Source organism: Oryctolagus cuniculus, chromosome 3, assembly GCF_964237555.1.
Source record: "Oryctolagus cuniculus chromosome 3, mOryCun1.1, whole genome shotgun sequence".
NCBI classification, from domain to species: Eukaryota; Metazoa; Chordata; class Mammalia; order Lagomorpha; family Leporidae; genus Oryctolagus; species Oryctolagus cuniculus.
The window spans coordinates 124989751-125010001 of NC_091434.1; the positions used below are offsets into that span (position 1 = coordinate 124989751).

At 41.4% G+C, this 20251-nt stretch overlaps 1 protein-coding gene across 1 annotated transcript in view; it reads right to left on the reverse strand.

Annotated features, from left to right (window-relative positions):
- Positions 1-20251, reverse strand: part of CNTNAP5 (contactin associated protein family member 5) — a 985000-nt gene that overhangs the window by 155562 nt on the left and 809187 nt on the right. The window contains exons 15-17 of the mRNA XM_051848810.2: positions 13454-13581; positions 13107-13277; positions 2483-2701 (exon numbers count right to left, since the gene is read on the reverse strand). Coding sequence (XP_051704770.2) covers positions 2483-2701; positions 13107-13277; positions 13454-13581 — 518 coding nt within the window. The remainder of the gene's footprint in view (positions 1-2482; positions 2702-13106; positions 13278-13453; positions 13582-20251) is intronic.

The window sequence follows — 20251 nt, forward strand, 5'->3', positions numbered from 1 at the left end:
ACCTTTCAACCAGAAAGATTCATAAATACTGTCTGGAGATAAATTCAACTTTGCTATGCTATATAATTTATGAAAATTACAAAATACTTGAATTGATTCCACCAAAAAGATATTAAATCTTGATAATGACCAAACTTCCTCAGAGAAATAAAATGTGATGCTTAAATAGAATTAAAACAGCACTATAAATTCTAAAAAATATTTTTAACAGTAAATCATATCACTCACATGGGTTATTAATTAAGCAAGTGACTTGCAATCATGAAATGTTTTTAATCACTTAAATCTTAGCTTCTGGATAAGAAAAATATGACATATGAAGAAAGTAGTACGGTCACGTTGAGAAGAAAGATTATGACATCATCACATGCTGTCACTTCTTTTCTTTCAGCTGATATATTTTGCTTGGTTTTTCTAATGTTATTCCTCTATTTGAGAGGGACCAGGAGAAAGGGAGGGAGGGAGAGAGAGAGTGAGAGCAAGAGAGAGAGAGCACACTCTTTCATCTACTGTTTCACTTCTCAAATGCACACAATGGCAGAAGCTGAACAGATTCAAAGCTGGGAGCAGGGAATGCAACCCAAGTCTCCCACATGGGAGGCAGAGACCTAATGACTTGAACCTTCAGTGCTGCCTCCCAGAGTCTGCATCAGCAGGAAGCTAGAGTCAGGATCCGAAGCTTGGAATTGAACCCAGGCACTCTACTGTAGGATGCAGGTGTCTTAACTGCTAGACTGACCTGCCACTGCAGCTGGTATGGTTTTAGTGACTACTTAGCTCAGAGTTAATAGTTGCACAAATTGAAATTTAAAGGAAGAAAGTAAAAAAAAAGGCACACCATATGATATAGCAGGTGACAGCTTAAGTACTTGGGTCTCTAACACCCACTTGGGTAACTTAGTTCCTGGTTTCAGCTTGGCCCAGGCTCAGCTCATGTAGGCATGAATTAGCAGATAGGAGATCTCTCTGTGTCATTTGTCATTTTCTGTCTGTTTCAAATAAATAAAATATTAAAGGAAAAGGAAATGCTCAATTTACTACTATCAGTAAATCTATGTAGTAGAGAAATTGGTAAGAATATAAACATGTAGACAAATAAAGAAAGACACTGAAATCCAGGTAGACTAACAAACTGTCACTTATTTACATCCCTGTGCTCAGCACCTGAGCTTCAAGTTTTAGATGAGAGCATACTCTTGGTTTTGACAGTTCACAGCATTCTGACTTGAAAGCTCTATTTTGTATTGCAAAGTGTGACAAGCCCTTTTCCCCGCCTTCAAGAAATCCTTTCCTGATTACAGCTATACAGCTGACCCCATATGAGATGTCTTCACAAAGTTTATGGGAACTGCACATTACGAAAAGAACACTTCAGAGTTTTCAAATTTGTGCGCCAGAATAAACATATCTTCTAAATGCATTTCCCATGGGCTCTTTGAGGTCCCTCAAAATGTATCCAGGAAACTACCTGGACTAAGGTGAATGAAATTCTCTCTCTCTCTCTCTCTTTCCCCCACCTCTATCCTCTCTCTCCCCCTCCACACACACTCCCTCATGCTTAACAAAAGGCAGTAATTATGAGAAGAGAAATGAAGTGTAAATTTTAATGGAGTGAAGGCTCAAGCCCTGAAGAGAGAACCCTTATCCCAAACCCCTGCCTTCTTCTGTGTTACACACACACACACACACACACACACACACAGAAACATACCAACAGCTTCTTTAAAACCAGTGTCTCTCTCAATCCACCTGTCAATTCTCCTCATCCCACATGGTGCCTGATCTGTTTTAGCAGCTCAATGACTATTTATGGAATGAAGAAGGACTCAGGATTATATTTGAATCCTTCCAGTCCCACTACCATCAGTAGCTGCGAGCTCACATGAATAAGGTGTCACAGACTGACTCCCAGTCTCATGGAAGGTACGGGCATCAGAGACACATTTGCCAAGGGGCCAGGGCTGCTTTTCCATACAAGGGAAGTCAACTAAGTCAGTCAACCAAGAGGGGCGGTTTCAGGAAACATCACAGAAGTTCCTAGTGTAAAGAGGAATAATTCTTCCATATTATAGTGAGTGGACTCCCTTTGAGATGGCCCATCAGGCTGTCATCAATGATTATCAGCAGCCAGGAATCACTGGGAAAACAGCCTACTCACTTGGGTTCTACACCTCCTGGGCATGAAGGGTGGAGACATCCTTTTCCTAAGAGTAGCTATTTACTTTAATGATGAACATCCATAGCAGTGCCCAAACATCTGAAGATAATATTCACAAGAAGGAAAAACATAAAAAGAGCCTGAGATCAACTGAAATCAGCTGAGGTGAATGAAAGAAACGGTAGAATTATATTTATGGTTATAAGTGCTTTATGATGTATTTCATCAGACCCCAGGTCTAAAATACAAGGGTACTTTTCCTTGTACCCACACTGTGGTCTTGTAGGGTTATTTGCAGAAAGGGTGCCTTAAGATGTCTCCTACCTACAAACAACTGGCTGTTGAGCTGCAGTCGGAAGTGGCCCTCCTCTGTGTTCTCCCTGGAGCTCCTGGGGAGGTTGTCCACCTGCAGTGAGGTCTCTTTGAGGTTCCTCTCAGCCCGGACATAGTGCCACTGGTTGTCGTTCAGAATAGAGGGAGACTGGACGATGAGCTCAATGGGGCCATTCCCAACGTCAATGGCAAAGGTGATCTCGGAAGAAGCTGAAATCAATAAAGGGAAACAGGAAGAAGGATGAAGGGAGTCACCAGTGTGTTGAAGACACAAGCATTTCCTGAATGGGTGAGAGAAACCATTGTAAGTGCATATCAATGTAGCAGGGAACTTCCCATAAAATCCCTGCCTCATTGAAATCACCACTAACCAGTAACAGCCAATGAACAGCTAACTAGCTCTCCAATTGGTTCTTACTGCTCAAATTCAGGAAACAGGATAGGGACCTGAGACATAATTACTGAGAGTCTGGGTGTTTTGTGTCTACTCTGTCTGCAGCTGTCTTGAATATCTTTAATCCAGAAGCCAGCTAGACAGCTCCATTCCTGTAAGGAAGAGACTCAACGTCCTGGGAGATTCAGTGCCCTCCTCTAAGGTATCTCATAAATACACATGTTAACAAGCATTCATGCCATTCAAATAAATAACAGGAATAAAAATGTAGCTCAGAAAGTTCAACTGTCTTATCTAAGGTGCAAGTGGCAGTACTAAAATTCAAATCCAAGACTCTTGCCTTTACCCTGGAATCCTATCATAACTGACTCTGCCTCTCTATAATAATCTGTGTATCAGAGAAGCTGGGTAGCAATTGAATGGAGGAATAATGCTGATGATGAGGCATGATGATGATGGTGGTGGTCATGAGGGTGGTGGCAGGGGTGGAGATAGTAGATAGTGATGGTGGTGATGTGGTAGTAGCGACAGTGATGACAGTGGTAACCATGATGGTGGAGACAGTGACACAATCATCAAGAGAGACAGATGGAAGAGGCAGCACAGTGGGTACAATGACTTCTATGCCAGACACTATGCTAAATACTGACAGTGGATTCTCTTATTTTAATCCTCAAAATGACCCTATGAGAAAAGAATCATTATCCCTATTTTATGAGTGAGAAAACTCGAGTCTAGGGAAATAGTTTGTTCAAAATTTCCTATATCCTAAGTAAAAGTTGAGTCCAAAGGCACAGCTCTTCACCCTTTTGCTCCCTTACAGTATCTGTTAACTTCCAGGTTCCATTGTCACACAAGAGTGTTCAAAATGTGAAAGAAGTGGTGAGTTAATTATCCATTGTGACTGGCAAGTTGGTCACCTACAAGTAACCAGAGACAGACCTTCTTTCCCTTCTAAGCACCTTGTGATGTTCCCCTCCTTCCTCTCCCCCAGTCAGGAAATGGGTATTTGGCTTACTAAGTCATCAACCACAGGACCTCAAGTATCAGAGACGTCAAAGCCCAAGCATCACCCTGGACTCCTCCATCCCCGCCTTTACAACCTGTCAGAAGCCAGTCTCCAGATAGAAAACCTCCACATGCAGAATTTCAGGGAACTCTGAGAGCTTGAATCACTTCCCTTGCTGGTGAACCCTCACCCTAAGGAGAAGCTGTGAGATAAGTGGTGAAAAACATGGAATGTGAATCCTGGAGCCTTTGTGACTTAAGACACATTTTAAAAATCTCACCATGCCTCAGTTTTCTCATCTATAAATTGGGAATACAAACAGTATTTGTTTGTATCAGGTTGTTTATACATTAGTTCTGATAAAGTTCTTAGAATTCTGCCTCACAGGTAGTATATGTGTTCAATGAGTCATAGCTATTGTTATTATCATGCCACATGGTTTGCTATCCCAGTTACATTGGCTTTGGCTTACAAACTCTGCATTAAAGGGACATGCATTGGGGGACAAACAACTAAAGGACTAAATAAGAGTGAAAGTGGCCCTTTGAGTTGGTCCATGTTTCTTATTCAGACCACCAATAGAATCTTGCAGCCAAACACTGCTATATGACTGATGCTACATTTATTTCTCCCTATAGAAAGCAGGGAACAATTAGTGAGAATCTGGGAGGGGAACATTCAAGGTTTGCTAAATGGCTTTCTGCAAAGCAGCTGCTGTGGATGTTAAGTTCCACTGAGCATAGATACCCTGGTGTCTGACGATTTGTTTACTGTCTGTCTCCCCCACAAGTCTGCAAACTCTGTACAAACAGGTTCATTTATTATACACCCAGCACCTATTACTGTCCCTTCTATATAGGAAGCTCTCACTCATCCAAGCTTTTGTTTGATGAAATATTGTCATACAGCACATATGAAATGCAATTGTGCAATCTGCTTTAGATATTTTCAGATGTATACAAAGATATGAACTTAGTTGGAAATTCTTTTTAACTTATTATTTAAATTTATTCAAGTAAGTTTTAAAGACTTTAACATTTAATGTCTTTTCCTTCCTCCTAGAATTAAAGGGGAATCAGTGAAATTCAATAATATAAGGGTACTTCAAATTATTCATGGAAAATAGAATTAACAGATATTTTTATTTTTATGCAAAGGTATTTTTAAATCATGCATAGTTTTTTCATAATATAAATTTTCTATGAGCATTTCTAGGATATCTCACAAACACTTCATATGTGTTGAGTGCCTACTATGAACTGTGTACTTTCCATGACTGAACATAAACATTTTTTCATGAATCAACCCACTGATGCCTCATTACAACTTTCTGAGACAGGTACTATTTTACAAGTGAGAGAATCAAGGTAGAGGAAACTTAACAAGCTCCAGTGGGGAGAGGATGGAGTCAATTTAAACTCAGGTACTGTGTCTCCAGAGCTCATTTTTAATTGTTCAATAAATGCAGAGTCATTTTCTTATTTTTCAAATTTATTTATTTATTCTAGAGACGGGAAGGGACAGGGAGCTCCCATTTGCTGGTCCCCTATCCAAATGGCCATATCAACTGGTCTGGGCCAGGCCAGAGTTAGGAATGTCATCCAGGTCTCCCATGCAGGTGGCAGGGACCTATCACTGGTGTCATCATCTGCTGTGTTCCAGGTTGCGCATTAGCAGGAAGCTGGAATCAGAAGTAGAGCCAGGTCTGAAATCCACTGAGTGTAATAGAGGGTGTGGCATTTTAGCTAGTATTTTCACAGCCTGTACACCAAACACCTACCTAAAACTCACTGTGTAAACAGCTCTTCCTGTGACAAATTCTTGACACCAGTGTAGTGTCCCTGGGCAAAGATAGAATATATAATATGGATGCCTGGAAATAATTGAATGGAAAAGCTGAGTGAATGAATGATATATCCAACATGGGCTGGTGACTTTGTGGTGAGACATGTGAGGCAAACCTAAGCCAGATCCCACCTACTGGAGAGGCAGACATAGCCCAGTGGTTCTGGACAGGGAGGCAGGAGGCTCTGTGAAAGCATCAGGTTGGTCTTGAGCTCATCACCAGGCCTCCCCTGCTCCCAAGTATTGATGAATACCTTCTCTGTAGCTATTGCTTCATGGATCAAGATAAAGCTAAGGAGTCAGCTTAGCTTTCAATGTTTCATGTTTTGAAGCCAGCACCATGGTGCAGCAGGTAAAGCTGCCACTAATGGCACTGACTTCCCACATGGGTGCCCTTTCAAGTCCTGGCTGTTCCACTTCCGATCCATCTCCTTGCTAATGCACGTAGTAAAGCAGCAGAAGATGACCCAAGTACTTGGGCCCTGCATCCACATGGGAAACCCAGAGGAAGCTCCTGGCTCCTGGTTTCTGGCTTCAGATTGGCTCAGCACTGGCTGTTGTGGCCAATTGGGGAGTGAACCAGTGGATGGAATATATCTCTTTCTCTCTCTCTCTGTCTCTGCCTCTACTTCTCTCTAACTCTGCCTTTCAAATAAATAAATAAATAAATCATAGAAAATGTTTCATATTTTGCTTTTTTAATGAATGAGTTTTATTTTATTAGAGCAAAGTCCTAGGCTGGGGTATGAGAATTCAGAGATGAATGAAGCAAAATGAGCTCACAGTTTGATTTTGAGAACACTGACCAAGAAAAGCAGGTTGTCACCCTACTAACAGAGTGTCTACCGGGCACTCCTAGAAGATGAGAAGGAACCTTCTAAGGAAAGGCTCCTGGATAATGTTCCTCAATGGCCCTGGCAAGAAGAGTGAACCATCATACCTATGGGGGAACACGCTCCATGCCGCCTCAGCGCTGCTTCCAGTACTCAGCCCTGAGTTCTAGGAAAAGCATACAAAATTTGCATTTTTGTGTCTTCAACCTCAACCCCAGATCAGCATGGAAAAATCTCAGGGCCCAGTGAGCAAATAGAGTTCCAAGGTCTGGAACAGGCAGTTGGCTCAGCAGTTAAAATGCCAGTTAGATTGCCCACATCTTACATGGGAGTGCCCAGGGTTTGAGTCCTTCTGCTTCCGAACCTAGCTCCCTGCTAGTGCACACTCTAAGTTGCAGAAGTGATGTCTCAAGTACTTGGCTCCCTGCTACCCACATGGGAGATCCAGACTGAGTTCCAACCTCCTGCTTTTGGCCTGGACCAGTCCTGGATATTGTGGTCATTTGGGGAGTGAATCAGCGAGTAGAAGATCTTGTTCTGTGTCTGTCTCTTTATCTATCTCTGCCATTCAAATAAATAAACCTAAATGATCAATCTAAAGAAAAAGAGTGTCAAAGACTACACATAGCAAATTAACCTCTCTGACCTTCCATGTGTTCATCTGTAAAATGAGATATATAAACTAAATGAAATCATTATACTTTTTTATGGATATGGATTCTTCAAGGATCAACTGGTAGCTATGGCTTCTACTTCCAGAAGGAAAAACAGTCCTGCACAAAATCGGAGGAGCTTCCTGAATGTCCTATGCCTGATCACCTGGAAAAAATAATACTATGGCCTCTTGAGTCTTCACTGTTTTGATTCCTGAGGCAACACTGCAAAGCAGAATAGGACGTCATTCCAGGTAGCAGAGAGGTCTGACTGAACCTGGATTCCAGCCCTTCCCAGGCTGTGAACTTGGGCTCATCACTCGCACACTTGAAGATGAGTTGAACACTGAGAATCATATTGCATATAGAATAGTCACAGGATTGTTTGAAAACAAGAAGAGAAAATAAACTTGAGGAATTTAATGCAGAGTCTAATCAACCTAATCACTCAGTAACTCAGCAAAAATATACTTATAATTAGCATTAATTTTCACTATTCTCAGAGGTTCTGACTATAATATCTTCAGGTTAATAACATATTTGGTAATATCCTGAATATGATACCTCTGAAATCCAAAAATTAAATCTCTCTCTCTCTCTCTCTCTCTCTCTCTATATATATATATATATATATTTCACCAAACAACTCAGGAAATGTCTGTTTTTGTCTCTGCCTAATTCATGTTGAGATGGATTAAAGAGCCCATTTGAACTAATATTATTAGGAAGCAGCCAGGACATTAGAATAAGAAATGGAAAGATTAAATCTCAATCACTTAAAGAATAGCATAATGATATATCCTGCTTTAGCTCACAAATAGTACTAGGATTATAACTGTACCTAAAAACTAGTAACTTTCATGTACTAAAAAAAAAAGAATAACTACTTCCTAGTTACCCAAACCTTCAGCAAATTGCAACTTTTCCTTATGACTGCCACCATCTTTCCGACTAAATCTAAAGTCTGTTTGGAAAACTACCCCCTTTAAAAAAAAAAAAAGAATTATTTTATTTCTTTGAAAGACAGAGTTACAGAGAGAGGTAGAGCCAGAGAGAGAGATGTCATCCATCCACTGGGTTCACTCCCCAGATGGCCATAATGGTCGGAGCTGCGCTTATCTGAAGCCAGGAGCCAGGACCTTCTTCTGGGTCTTCCAGGTGCAGGGGCCCAAGCACTTGGGCCATCTTCTACTGCTATCCCAGGCCATAGTAGAGAGCTGGATCAGAAGAGGAGCAGTCAGGACTAGAATTGGCACCCACATGGGATGCCGGTGCTTCAGGCCAGGGCTTTAACCCACTGTGCCACAGCACTGGCCCTGGAAGCTACCCTTCTTTAACTTCTCATTTGGGTTTTAGAGAAAGCCAGCCCCATTCCCAAGCACTGAGGTGGCCCTGACATGAATCCAATCTGCAGTCTTTACTGTCCTGGCCATTGATTCACAGGGGCTCAGATGATTTGTTTATCAGAGAGTTGGTTGGGAAATCATCTGGGAAAGAGGTGATTTTTCATCCATGGCTATAGCTCTCCCACAAGCAAGGGCTAGCCTTGGACTAAAGAAGCACTTAAGATGTCAGAACAGAAAGAAAAAACACTCAGGCCACCAATAACGTTGCTCCACTTCTAAACCCATCCAGCCCATGTCCTGCGGATTTAGCCACCTGCCTCAGCAACTACATATTCCTATCATCCTATCTGCCAGTTCAGATTGGGTTTTTTGTTACTAGCAGTCAAACATATCTTGTTGGCATCTAGATGTCACCACTGTCATATTGCACAAGTAAGTACTGCAGGGGTTTCCAGAGGATCTCACAGATCAACACAGAAGAGCCTAAATCTAACTCCACACTGGGTTCTATGTATAACTAAGATGTTCCCACTGTGCCACACTGACTTGAGATACCAGTGACTGCACAGCCATTGTCCAAATAGTCTCTTTTTTTCTTTCACGGTCCCATCTAAAATACTGATACTTGAGTAAAGAGTCAAGTGTCTTCCTCTTCATAGACCACAGACTAATCGCAAAGAGTCACAATTCAAATGTCATCCTTAGAAGTGATCCAGAAGGGAATGGGCTGAAAATTTCATGGAAACCTGCTGTTCCCTGCCAACAATTTGGATAGATCAACCTTGGAAGCTGCTGCTCAGATAGTTACAGGGAGCACCCTTGGGAATGGGAGTGAAATCTATTCTGAGCCACCGCATCTGGTAAAAGGCCATTTCCTCCCCAAGTAGCTGGTCTGTAGAGATTTCTTGCAATGAATGCTTTAGGGTACAAATCCCATCTGCCTAAAATGCAAACCACAAATGTAGCTTTATTTCTAAAAAGTAAGAAATACAAAATTTTCCTCCAGTTTGGGCATGTTCCCTTTTAAATATTAATTAAAAAAAGAGAAAATACAAATTTTGGCTCCTGCAATTTTTTTAATATAGAAAATCTTGTTGATTTGAAAAAAAGCTTTCACCAATTTGGCATCCATGGATTTTAATTTATTGTTAAATTTAATACCAACTTACATCAAAAACACCTTTTTTTTGGACAAGTCAAAGGGCAAAATGCAGTATGACAAAGTACAAACAAATTGTACATTGATATGTAATTAACACTAAATCATCACTCATTACCTTGTGATAATATAGCGTGACATTCGCCACTGCTTTAATGAATCAGAAAGCCGTGGGGCCTGATTTTTATTAAATTTACATTGAGGTTATTATATCCGTATTATGAAATGGTTGGCACTGAACTCCACAGTTTTAGAGCCTGGCCGAGTTAAGTATGAGGGATCTTATTTCACACCAAAACCACAAGAGCTTCCTCCCATAAATAGTCTACATCCTTGGAGTAAAAGGAGGTGAAACTACCAATTATGAAGATATCCTTCCGTGTATGCGTCGTGCTGTAACTGCAAAAGGAACCCTTAGCTGCATCCTGATTTGCTGGCTACTTATACAAATACCTCCACCACCTCCTCCAGCCAGAGCTTATGTCTCCCTTTCTGGAACTCTCAAATTCCATTTTTTGCTGCTCAGACCCTACTTTCAAAGACATTTCATGCTTTCAGTCACATCATTATTCTGGCATGGTCAACTGCATCAATCCAAAAATAGAAAATATCCAGTTATACCAGAGAGATAGAACATCTAATAGTAAGCCTAAGTCCTCATGGTCATGAGCAACGAGAGCAAGGTGGCGGATAGTCCAACCTGTACATAACAATAAGTTATACACCGAGTGCAGAGGACCAAAAAAAAATAGCAAAAGTAACCAAAACTGCACCTGTTTTTATTACCACCATCAATTAGTAATTCTAAGCAATGCCAGTGATAATACATTCTTCTACAAAAAAAAATTTTTGTTGGTCTGCTTAAACAGACACTGAAGTTATTGCTAATTTTTAATGATGCATTCAAAAACTCTTAAAATAGAATGTTTAGTACCTATCATTTAATAAATATATTTGGGGGGACATTAACACAGAGAACTCTAGATATACTGTTTACTTCTGAAAGTATAGACTTAAATATGTATGTCTGTTTTCAAGAATAAGAACTGAAGATCTGTTTTCACTGTTCACAATTTCAGTGTTATTATTGTTTAGTTCAGATCTGCTGTTGAATGGATGCATGTTAGGGAAAGAGCTGAAGGAATTCTAATCCCTTAGGGATTTTTAGGCTTTTACCTAACAGACTAGAAATGTGTATGATGAGCTTTCTGATGAAAATACATTAGTGGGGCCGGCGCCACGGCTCAATAGGCTAATCCTCCACCGGCGGTGCCCACACACTGGGTTCTAGTCCCGGTCGGGGCACTGGATTCTGTCCGGTTGCCCCTCTTCCAGTTCAGCTCTCTGCTGTGGCCCGGGAGTGCAGTGGAGGATGGACCAAGTCCTTGGGCCCTGCACCCGCATCAGCACGGTGTGCCGGCTGCAGCGGCTACTGGGGGGGGGGTGAACCAATGGAAAAGGAAGACCTTTCTCTCTGTCTCTCTCACTGTCCACTCTGCCTGTCAAAAAAAAAAAAGAAGAAGAAAATAAAAGAAAATACATTGGTATACATTGGTAGACTTTTTTTTTTTTAATTGCAGAGATTTGAGAGTTTATAGAACCAATCATAACCAAGCACATGGACAATTTATCATTTTTGGAATTTACTATAAAATGATATTTTTATGAATCTTTACCAGACATATCTTTATATTTAAAGTCTCCTATTCGCATGTCCGTGACTTCATGTGGAAATTGTTTTTGTTTTTGTGTGTTTTTTTTTTTTTTTTTTTGGACAGGCAGAGTGGACAGTGAGAGAGAGAGAGACAGAGAGAAAGGTCTTCCTTTTGCCATTGGTTCACCCTCCAATGGTCACCGCGGCCTGCGCACTGCGGCCGGCACACTGCGCTGATCCGATGGCAGGAGCCAGGTACTTATCTTGGTCTCCCATGGGGTGCAGGGCCCAAGCACTTGGGCCATCCTCCACTGCACTCTCTGGCCACAGTAGAGAGCTGGCCTGGAAGAGGGGCAACGGGGACAGAATCCGGTGCCCCAACTGGGACTAGAACCCGGTGTGCCAGCGCCACAAGGCGGAGGATTAGCCTAGTGAGCCACGGTGCCGGCATGGAAATTGTTTTAATTTAAAATGAATAGAAAGTATTCTTTGGTCATTAAGACAGAAGATAGATGGGGAAATTAAGACTGTACTCTGTACACTCATTGGAACATGACCACATGTAGAAAATTGATTTTGACAAAATCAAGAACAAATCTTCAGAAGTAGCCTCAGAAAAAGAAATTTTAATGTTATTATCACTGGAGCATACCAATATGTAGCTTTTTGTCCATTTTTATGTAAAGTAGAATTGATCTAAAAAATAAATTAGTGTACTTTTTGTTCTGGGAAAACATATATACTATATGTAAATTTGTATTACATATAAAGTATTCTGTAATACATTACTCCCCATGTAGGATCTCTGTCCTTAATGTGTTGTATAATGTGAATTAATGCTATAACTAGTACTCAAACAATACTTTACACTTTGTGTTTCTGTGTGGGTGCAAAGTGTTGAAATCCTTACTTAATATATACTAAATTGATCTTCTGTATATAAAGGTAATTAAAAATGAATCTTGATGTGAATGGAATTTGAGAGGGAGCAGGAGATGGGAGGATTGCAGGTGGGAGGGAAGTTATAGGGGAGGGGAGCCACTGTAATCTAAAAGCTGTACTTTGGAAATTTATATTTATTAAATAAAAGTTTAAAAAATTATATTTTATCATCCTTATTTATATTATTTTTTGTTTGACTTCATGATTGTTATTGAATATAATTCATATGCAATGGATGAATGTTAGAAAAAGAACCACACTCAGCATCAAATTCACCAGATATATCACTGTTCATGAGGACGTTGCAGAATAAACATCACCCTTCTCATTGGGTCATCACACTCTCCGAGCAGTGTGAGGAACATCAGGGAATTAGTTTTGAAGAAAAAGCACAACCAAAGGGTATATTCAACCTGTGAATAGAACACATCCTGATAATCATTTCTTCTTTCCATGTAAAATGTAATGAGAAAATCTTGTGGTATATTAACTTTATTAAAGTTGCAGGGAAGAAATGCTTGTGGCTCAGATAACAGACAGTGTAACAGGAATCCATGGGCACTTTGGAAGGCACATATTGTGATGAGAGGATGATGCATTAAATGCTGAAAAGACATTATAAGTGGTAAAGCCTTTAGAAAAACATGAAAGTATTACTGCTAGTTTTACCTACCCCCACTGAGATTAAATTGACAGTACACGTTTGCACTAGCGGTTGGTAATAGAGGTAGATGTGTTCTGATGACCAGTTACATTACATTAAAAAATGAGGGCACTTACAGCTTAATTCAAGTCGGATAAAGTCTTTAATGCCAAGATTTTCCAAGAAGACTCCCGATAAAGCCGTGGTTTTAAAAAAGAAGGAGATGTCAGCACTGAATTCCGCATGGAAGGTAGGGAAGTGGAGGTAAGAGGCTTCTGTGTAAAATGAGACGGCATTCCAGAAGTGTCCTGCAAATGAGAAGAGCTTTCAGCATGTGCCATCATTTTCAAGGGGGGTGGGATGCGTTGGACACATGGATCAGTTTCAAGACTCGGGGCCAATGCAGGGGAAAGGGATAAGGGAAGAGAAAGCATCTTGTGCTCAGGTAACGCAGAGAGAAAGCTTGTTCCAGCATAGTACTCACGGTCACCATAGCAACGCAAGGGGCCAATCCTCCAAGCGGCTTCTGAGTTTGATCTGTTGGTAGTAGTGATAACTATCTGAGTGACAGGCAAGTGGTCTTTGAAGGAGAGAAAGCCAGTGTCATTTGTCCTGCAAAACATAAATTTAAGGAAAAAAAAATGAGGACAAATTGTGGATAATCTAGGGACTCTCTGCTTAGACCCCTGTCTGAAAAACAGATTCTGGTGGTTGCAGGAGGGCAGCCATGGAGAGGGATAACACAAAGCCTTTCATCTCATGAATGTGCATGAAAGGCTGGAATGCCAGTTACAAAACCCATGGCTGGCTGCCAAAAACAAGTGGATTTTGCACCTTCCTAAATGTGTGTACAGAAGCACAGTTTACAAAAATCGCTGTGGCTCCTTGTGGCTAAGAGCACTCCACCTACTCAAAGATGTGCTAACACGACATCACACATCTCCTCTTTTTCACCATAAGGAGATGGGCTATCTTAATAGTTAACTCAAGTAGGCATCACAAATCCCATTTGAAAATTACTCCAATGGAGTTTTTCAGCCACCTCCCAACAGGTTTTCATCAACTTTGGATGCTTCTTATCACATTTTAGCTCTAGGAAAAACAAGTCATGGTGGTGAGGGCTGTGTTGTCTTTCATTGTGTTCTTCATTTTAGTGATCTTGGCTTTGTTTTTGTTAATTACACAGATAAGGGGTTGACTAGTCACTTTTTCATAAGAAAAGTTTAAAAACAATGGGGCTATATCCAGCTCCCTGCTAATATACCTAGGAAAAGAGCTGACAATGGCCCAAGTGCTTGGCTCCTGCACCCAAGTGGAAGACTTGGAAGCAGCTCCTGGCTCCTGGCTTCCATCTGGCCCAGTTTCCACCATTGCAGCCATTTTTGGGGGGCGGTGAACCAGTGGATAGAAAAATCTTTGTTTTTCTCTCCCCATCCTCCCTAACTCAGTCTACCAAATAAAATAAATAAAACCTTAAAAAAATGGGACTGAAACCATTGTGTTTGTCCACTTTTTAATTAACTTTTTAATAGCCAATTTGGTCAAAAGTAAAAATTAGAGAAAAGACTCTGGTGTTGAAGTATATTGATTTTGAGACCGATATGTAAAGGGGTAGGTATTTTTTTTCTCACACAACACTCCTCTATGTAGGGTACCATTACCCTAATTTAAAAATGGGAAAACTGGAGGCTCAGAGATACTAAATAACTTGTGTGAAGTCAGGGGACAAGTCACATTCCTGGTATCCCCAGCATCTATCCTACTTCCTGAAGGACAGAGCCTTGTAAGCATGCAGAATCCTTCTGGAATCCTAGGTGCACCACCCTAGTGGTGATAGTCTGGGTAAGAGATCTCCCTGTGCTCTGCTTTAAAATGAAGATAACATTTACCTCAGAGCAATATTGAAAGGATGAAATGGAGTTATGTAGTCACTTAGCATTGTCCCTGATCTATGGCAAATAAAAAAAAAAAGGCAGTAGCGACATCTATTTTATTTCTCTTCTTTGTTCTCATACCACTCTGAGGCCTTAGGCAAGTCAACTCATCTTCTCATGCATCTTCCTGTGATTCTGTATGGGACATTGCATATTGTGCAGCATGTGTGCAAAATTAAGCTTTAAAATGTATCACCCAGCTCATGAGATTTGCGCAAAAGCACATATTAATTAATTTTGATTATAAATAAACATTCACCCGCACACATATATCTACAGGTCTATTCACCAGATATCTAAAGAAACGCATTACACAGTATCTGTAATTTGAGTGTCTGTATTCAAAGGTCACTCAAAAGATCTGGAATAAGGCATTTGTCACATTTTAAAAACACATCTGGGTGCATAGACAAAAAAATTGAGATTTCTCATTTCTAATATCTTTTCAGAGCCAAAGTGGAATGAAAGCCAAACTCAAATTCTCTCCTGGGGAAATTCTGAAATGCTATTGGATTTTATTTCTCTCCATTTTCATTTTCAAGGTGAAAGTGGTAGACTTTGATGTCTGTCTGTCAATGCTAACTGCTGCATTCCTTATGCCCTATGGCATCTTATCTACATCAATTTGATGTCTTTCTGCCAAAGTGTTGGGATATACAAATAGTACTCTATGAATAAAAATATCTTCCAAATAACACTGAAGACAATCATATTTAATTTGATGATTGAATGCACAATGCCAAGAATAGTTTTTATCTGAAAACTTAAGCAAAAAAAGTAACTATCTAAAGTTGCTTAAAGCAAAAAAAGCACATACAAACTCACACGTCTATAGAGGCCAGGCAAGTAATAGAAATGGGTTCAAGCAGCTTTGCATTGGTTAAGAAAAGGAATCTGGAAGACACGTTCAGTGGGACAGGGGGAATAAGACTGGTAGATGTCCCTGCATAAAGGGAGGCAGTGATCGCCATTAATAAGAGATAACTAAACCACTCATGAATATGGATTTTTTTTTTTGACAGGCAGAGTGGACAGTGAGAGAGAGAGACATAGAGAAAGGTCTTCCTTTGCCACTGGTTTACCCTCCAATGGCCGCCGCAGCTGGCGCGCTGCGGCTGGCGCACCGTGGCCGGCGCACCGCACTGATCCGATGGCAGGAGCCAGGTACTTATCCTGGTCTCCCATGGGGTGCAGGGCCCAAGCACTTGGGCCATCCTCCACTACACTCCCTGGCCACAGCAGAGAGCTGGCCTGGAAGAGGGGCAACCGGGACAGAATCCGGCACCCCGACCGGGACTAGAACCCGGTGTGCCAGCGCCGCAATGCGGAGGATTAGCCTAGTGAGCCGCGGCGCCCGCCAAATATGGAATCTTAATGTGAAACATTTTCACCTTTTAGATCATGGCAATGAATTTTAAATTCACAGTTAAATAAAGAATGACAGTATGGTGGGAATCAACACAGTGGCCAATGCAACCCACATAAGGTCTGTGTTCAGTGGACAGGCAACTGAACCACCCAGTGAAACTTGCATGTCATTCATGCTCATAGGGTAATATCGAGAAGAAGCCTGGATTTAATTCAACATAGGTATGACAGAATTTACTACAAAATTTCAAAATATTTGAGATGTTAGGGAGGGTTTAGTCATAATAAAGTGATGTAAATCAGGGAAGAACCTTTTTTTTTTTTTTTTTTTGACAGGCAGAGTGGACAGTGAGAGAGACAGAGAGAAAGGTCTTCCTTTGCCGTTGGTTCACCCTCCAATGGCTGGCATGGCCGGCGCACTGCAGCCGGCGCACCTCACTGATCCGAAGGCAGGAGCCAGGTGCTTCCTCCTGGTCTCCCATGCCGGTGCAGGGCCCAAGCACTTGGGCCATCCTCCACTGCACTCCTGGGCCACAGCAGAGAGCTGGACTGGAAGAGGAGCAACCGGGACAGAATCCGGTGCCCCGACTGGGACTAGGACCTGGTGTGCCGGTGCCGCAGGCAGAGGATTAGCCTATTGAGCCCTGTCGTTGGCTGAACCTTTTTTTTTTTTTTGAAGATTTATTTTATTTATTTGAAAGAGTTACAGAGAGAGGTAAAGACAGAGAGAGAGGTCTTCATCTGCTGGTTCACTCCCCAGATGGCCACAATGGCGGGAGCTGTGCCGATCTGAAGCCAGGAGCCAGGAGCTTCTTCTGGGTCTCCTAAGTGGGTACAGGGACCCAAAGACGTAGGCCATCTTCTATTGCCTTCCCAGGCCATAGCAGAAAGCTGGATTGGAAGAGGAGCAGCCGGATCTCTAACCAGTGCCCATAAGGGATGCCAGCTCTTCATGCCGAGGTTTAACCCTTGTGCCACAGCGCCACCCCCAAGGGAAGAACCTTTTGATAGGCAGGGAGCCTATAGTTACATGTTTGACTTTCTTCAGCCCAAAGGCACATGCTTTGCAGACCTTGATTTCCTCTGGAATGATGCACAGTAAAGTTGAGAGGTGACTGTGTGGTGGGAAAGCATGTCTGTTGGGAACAGACTGACATGAATCGAAGTCGTGTGCATCATATCCTGCACATATATGTGTATGTATACTGTATGCACACTTGTGTGATACCACCCTGGGCCTTGGTTTCCTTATCTTATTTTTTAAAGATTTATTTAACTTATTTGAAAGGCAGAGTTACAGAGAAGCAGAGGCAGAGAGAGAGAGAGAGAGAGAGAATGAGAGAGAGAAAGAGAGTGAGAGAGGTCTTCTATCAGCTGGTTCACTCCCCAGATGGCCGCAAGGGTCACAGTTGGACTGATCCAAAGCTGTGCCAATCCAAAACCACGCCTATCCAAAGCTAGGAGCTTCTTCCAGCTCTGCAACCACACCCTAATGCAGCCCATCAGTGCATTCTGAGCTTGGTTCTCCATTTCCATTCTTTTTTTTTTTTAAGAGATTTATTTATTTATTTATTTGAAGGTCAGAGTTACATAGAGGGAGGAGAAGCAGAGAAAGAAAGAGAGAGGTCTTCCATCCAAGGTTCAGTTCCCAATTGGCTGCAATGGCTGGAGATGTGCCAATTCGAAGCCAGGAGCCAGGAGCTTCCTCTGGGTCTCCCACGCAGTTGCAGGGGCACAAGAACTTGGGCCATCTTCTACTGCTTTCCCAGGCCATAGTAGAGAACTGGATGAGAAGTGGAGCAGCCGGGTCTCACATGGGATGCCAGCACTGCAGGAGTTGGCTTTACCCACTGTCACAGTGCTGCCCCATTTCCTTATCTTTTAAGTACTGATAATAAATATTGTACAAGCCAAGGTGAATAGCTTTTACCCCAAGTCAGTATTATATTTATTTGCTACTGCACTAACTCATACTTAGCAGAGACTCAATAAGAAGTTACTGAAATACTAACATTTGAGATAGAAGTGCAAAATACAAAAAAATATTTTAAAAGAAAATGACAAAAGAAATCCTCTATTTTAATGAATGATCAGGACAGTCAGAATTTCCCGGTAACTGAGATTGTAATGGTACAAGAAATAAGTATGGAGTCCTAAAGAAACATGTTTGGGTATTTTTCCAAAGGAAAGGAAATTAGCATTTCAAAGAGAAACCTGCACTTCCATGTTTACTGAAGCACTATTCACAATAGACACAATATGGAATCAACCTAGGTGATCCAATGATGCATGAATGGATAAAGAAAATGTGCTTATGTATACACAATGGAATAATATTCAGCTATAAAAAAAGAACAAAACCTTGTCACTTTGAGTAGCATGGATGAGATTAGAGGATATTACATCAAGTGAAATAAATAATGCCCAGAGAGAAAATCACTGCATGTTCCCACTTATATGTGACAAAAGTAGAGTAGAATAGTGATTATTAGAGGCTAAATAAAGGTAGAATATTGATTATTAATAAGAAGAATTGGGGAAGGAATGAGCAGGGTACAGGAGTGCAGCTGCATAGGAAGAATAACTTTTATTGTTCTAGAGCAGAGTAGGGCAACCGATCAAAACAGTTACCAAAAAAAAAAAAAAAAAAAAAAAAAAAACAGTTACCTATCTCAAGATAGCTAGAATAAAGGATTCTGGATGTTCCCAATACAAAGAAACGATGAATGTTTGAGGTGATGGAAATGTTAATTACTCTAACATGATTCTTTTTTTTTTTATTTATTTTTTTATTTTTTGACAGGCAGAGTGGACAGTGAGAGAGAGAGACAGAGAGAAAGGTCTTCCTTTTGCCATTGGTTCACCCTCCAATGGCCGCCGTGGCAGGCACTCTGCGGCCAGCGCATCGCGCTGATCCGAAGGCAGGAGCCAGGTGCTTTTCCTGGTCTCCCATGGGGTGCAGAGCCCAAGCACTTGGGCCATCCTCCACTGCACTCCCTGGCCACAGCAGAGGGCTGGCCTGGAAGAGGGGCAACCGGGACAGAATCCGGCGCCCCAACCGGGACTAGAACCTGGTGTGCCGGTGCCTCAAGGCGGAGGATTAGCCTAGTGAGCCGCGGCGCCGGCCGAACTCTAACATGATTCTTACATATTGTAAACATATATTGAAGTATCACACTGTACCCCCTAAATACGTTAAATTATTATGTGTCAATTAGGAATAAAATCTTTACATAAAACAGAATATGTGTGTTGAGACAAAAATTCAAATGTTCTCCAAAGCAAAGGGGTAGCAAAGACTCAGTCAGTGTGTTATCTTCTCATGAACTGAGTCTTGGAATTTTATCAAATCCTAAGTACACAGTGAAGGCAAAGACTCTTGGTTACATCCTCAGAGTGAAATGGGGTGAGATGTCACATATTGGCATTTATTTCCTTCAACCAGCTTTGGTTAACAGATGCTCCTTAAGCTTCCTTTAGAACAGTCATTTGCTTGAAGCTTTAAGAGAGATAATGTTTTTTCTTTCTCCTTTTTATACCCTTCCCTTCTCCAGTCATTCCCATGTAATAATTAATGCATTATGTAAATGGGAGACAAGCCAGAAAATTACAGAAAGAACTCAAGATCTCAGATCTCTTTGAAGTCACTGTGTGAATTTTAGTGACTTTAAACTCTCGCGTAGGTTACAGAATGTCCTCCACTTCGTGTGGCTGCAGAGAAGGCGTGACCATAAGATGCCTGAACTCAGCTCTTAACTGCTATAATGAAGCTTGCCAAGAATTCTCTTAGCTTTAAGAGGCAATTATTGCCCTTCTTCCTTCCTACTTAAAGACGTCCAGATACCAAAAAGACCCAGGGGATTAGGTGACAAGAAACTTAAAATGAGCAAAGGAGTCATTTAGCTGACATCAAAAGCAAATGCAAAGATTTGACTGTGGTCAAACAAATAGGTCTATATCACAATAATATCCATCCTGCT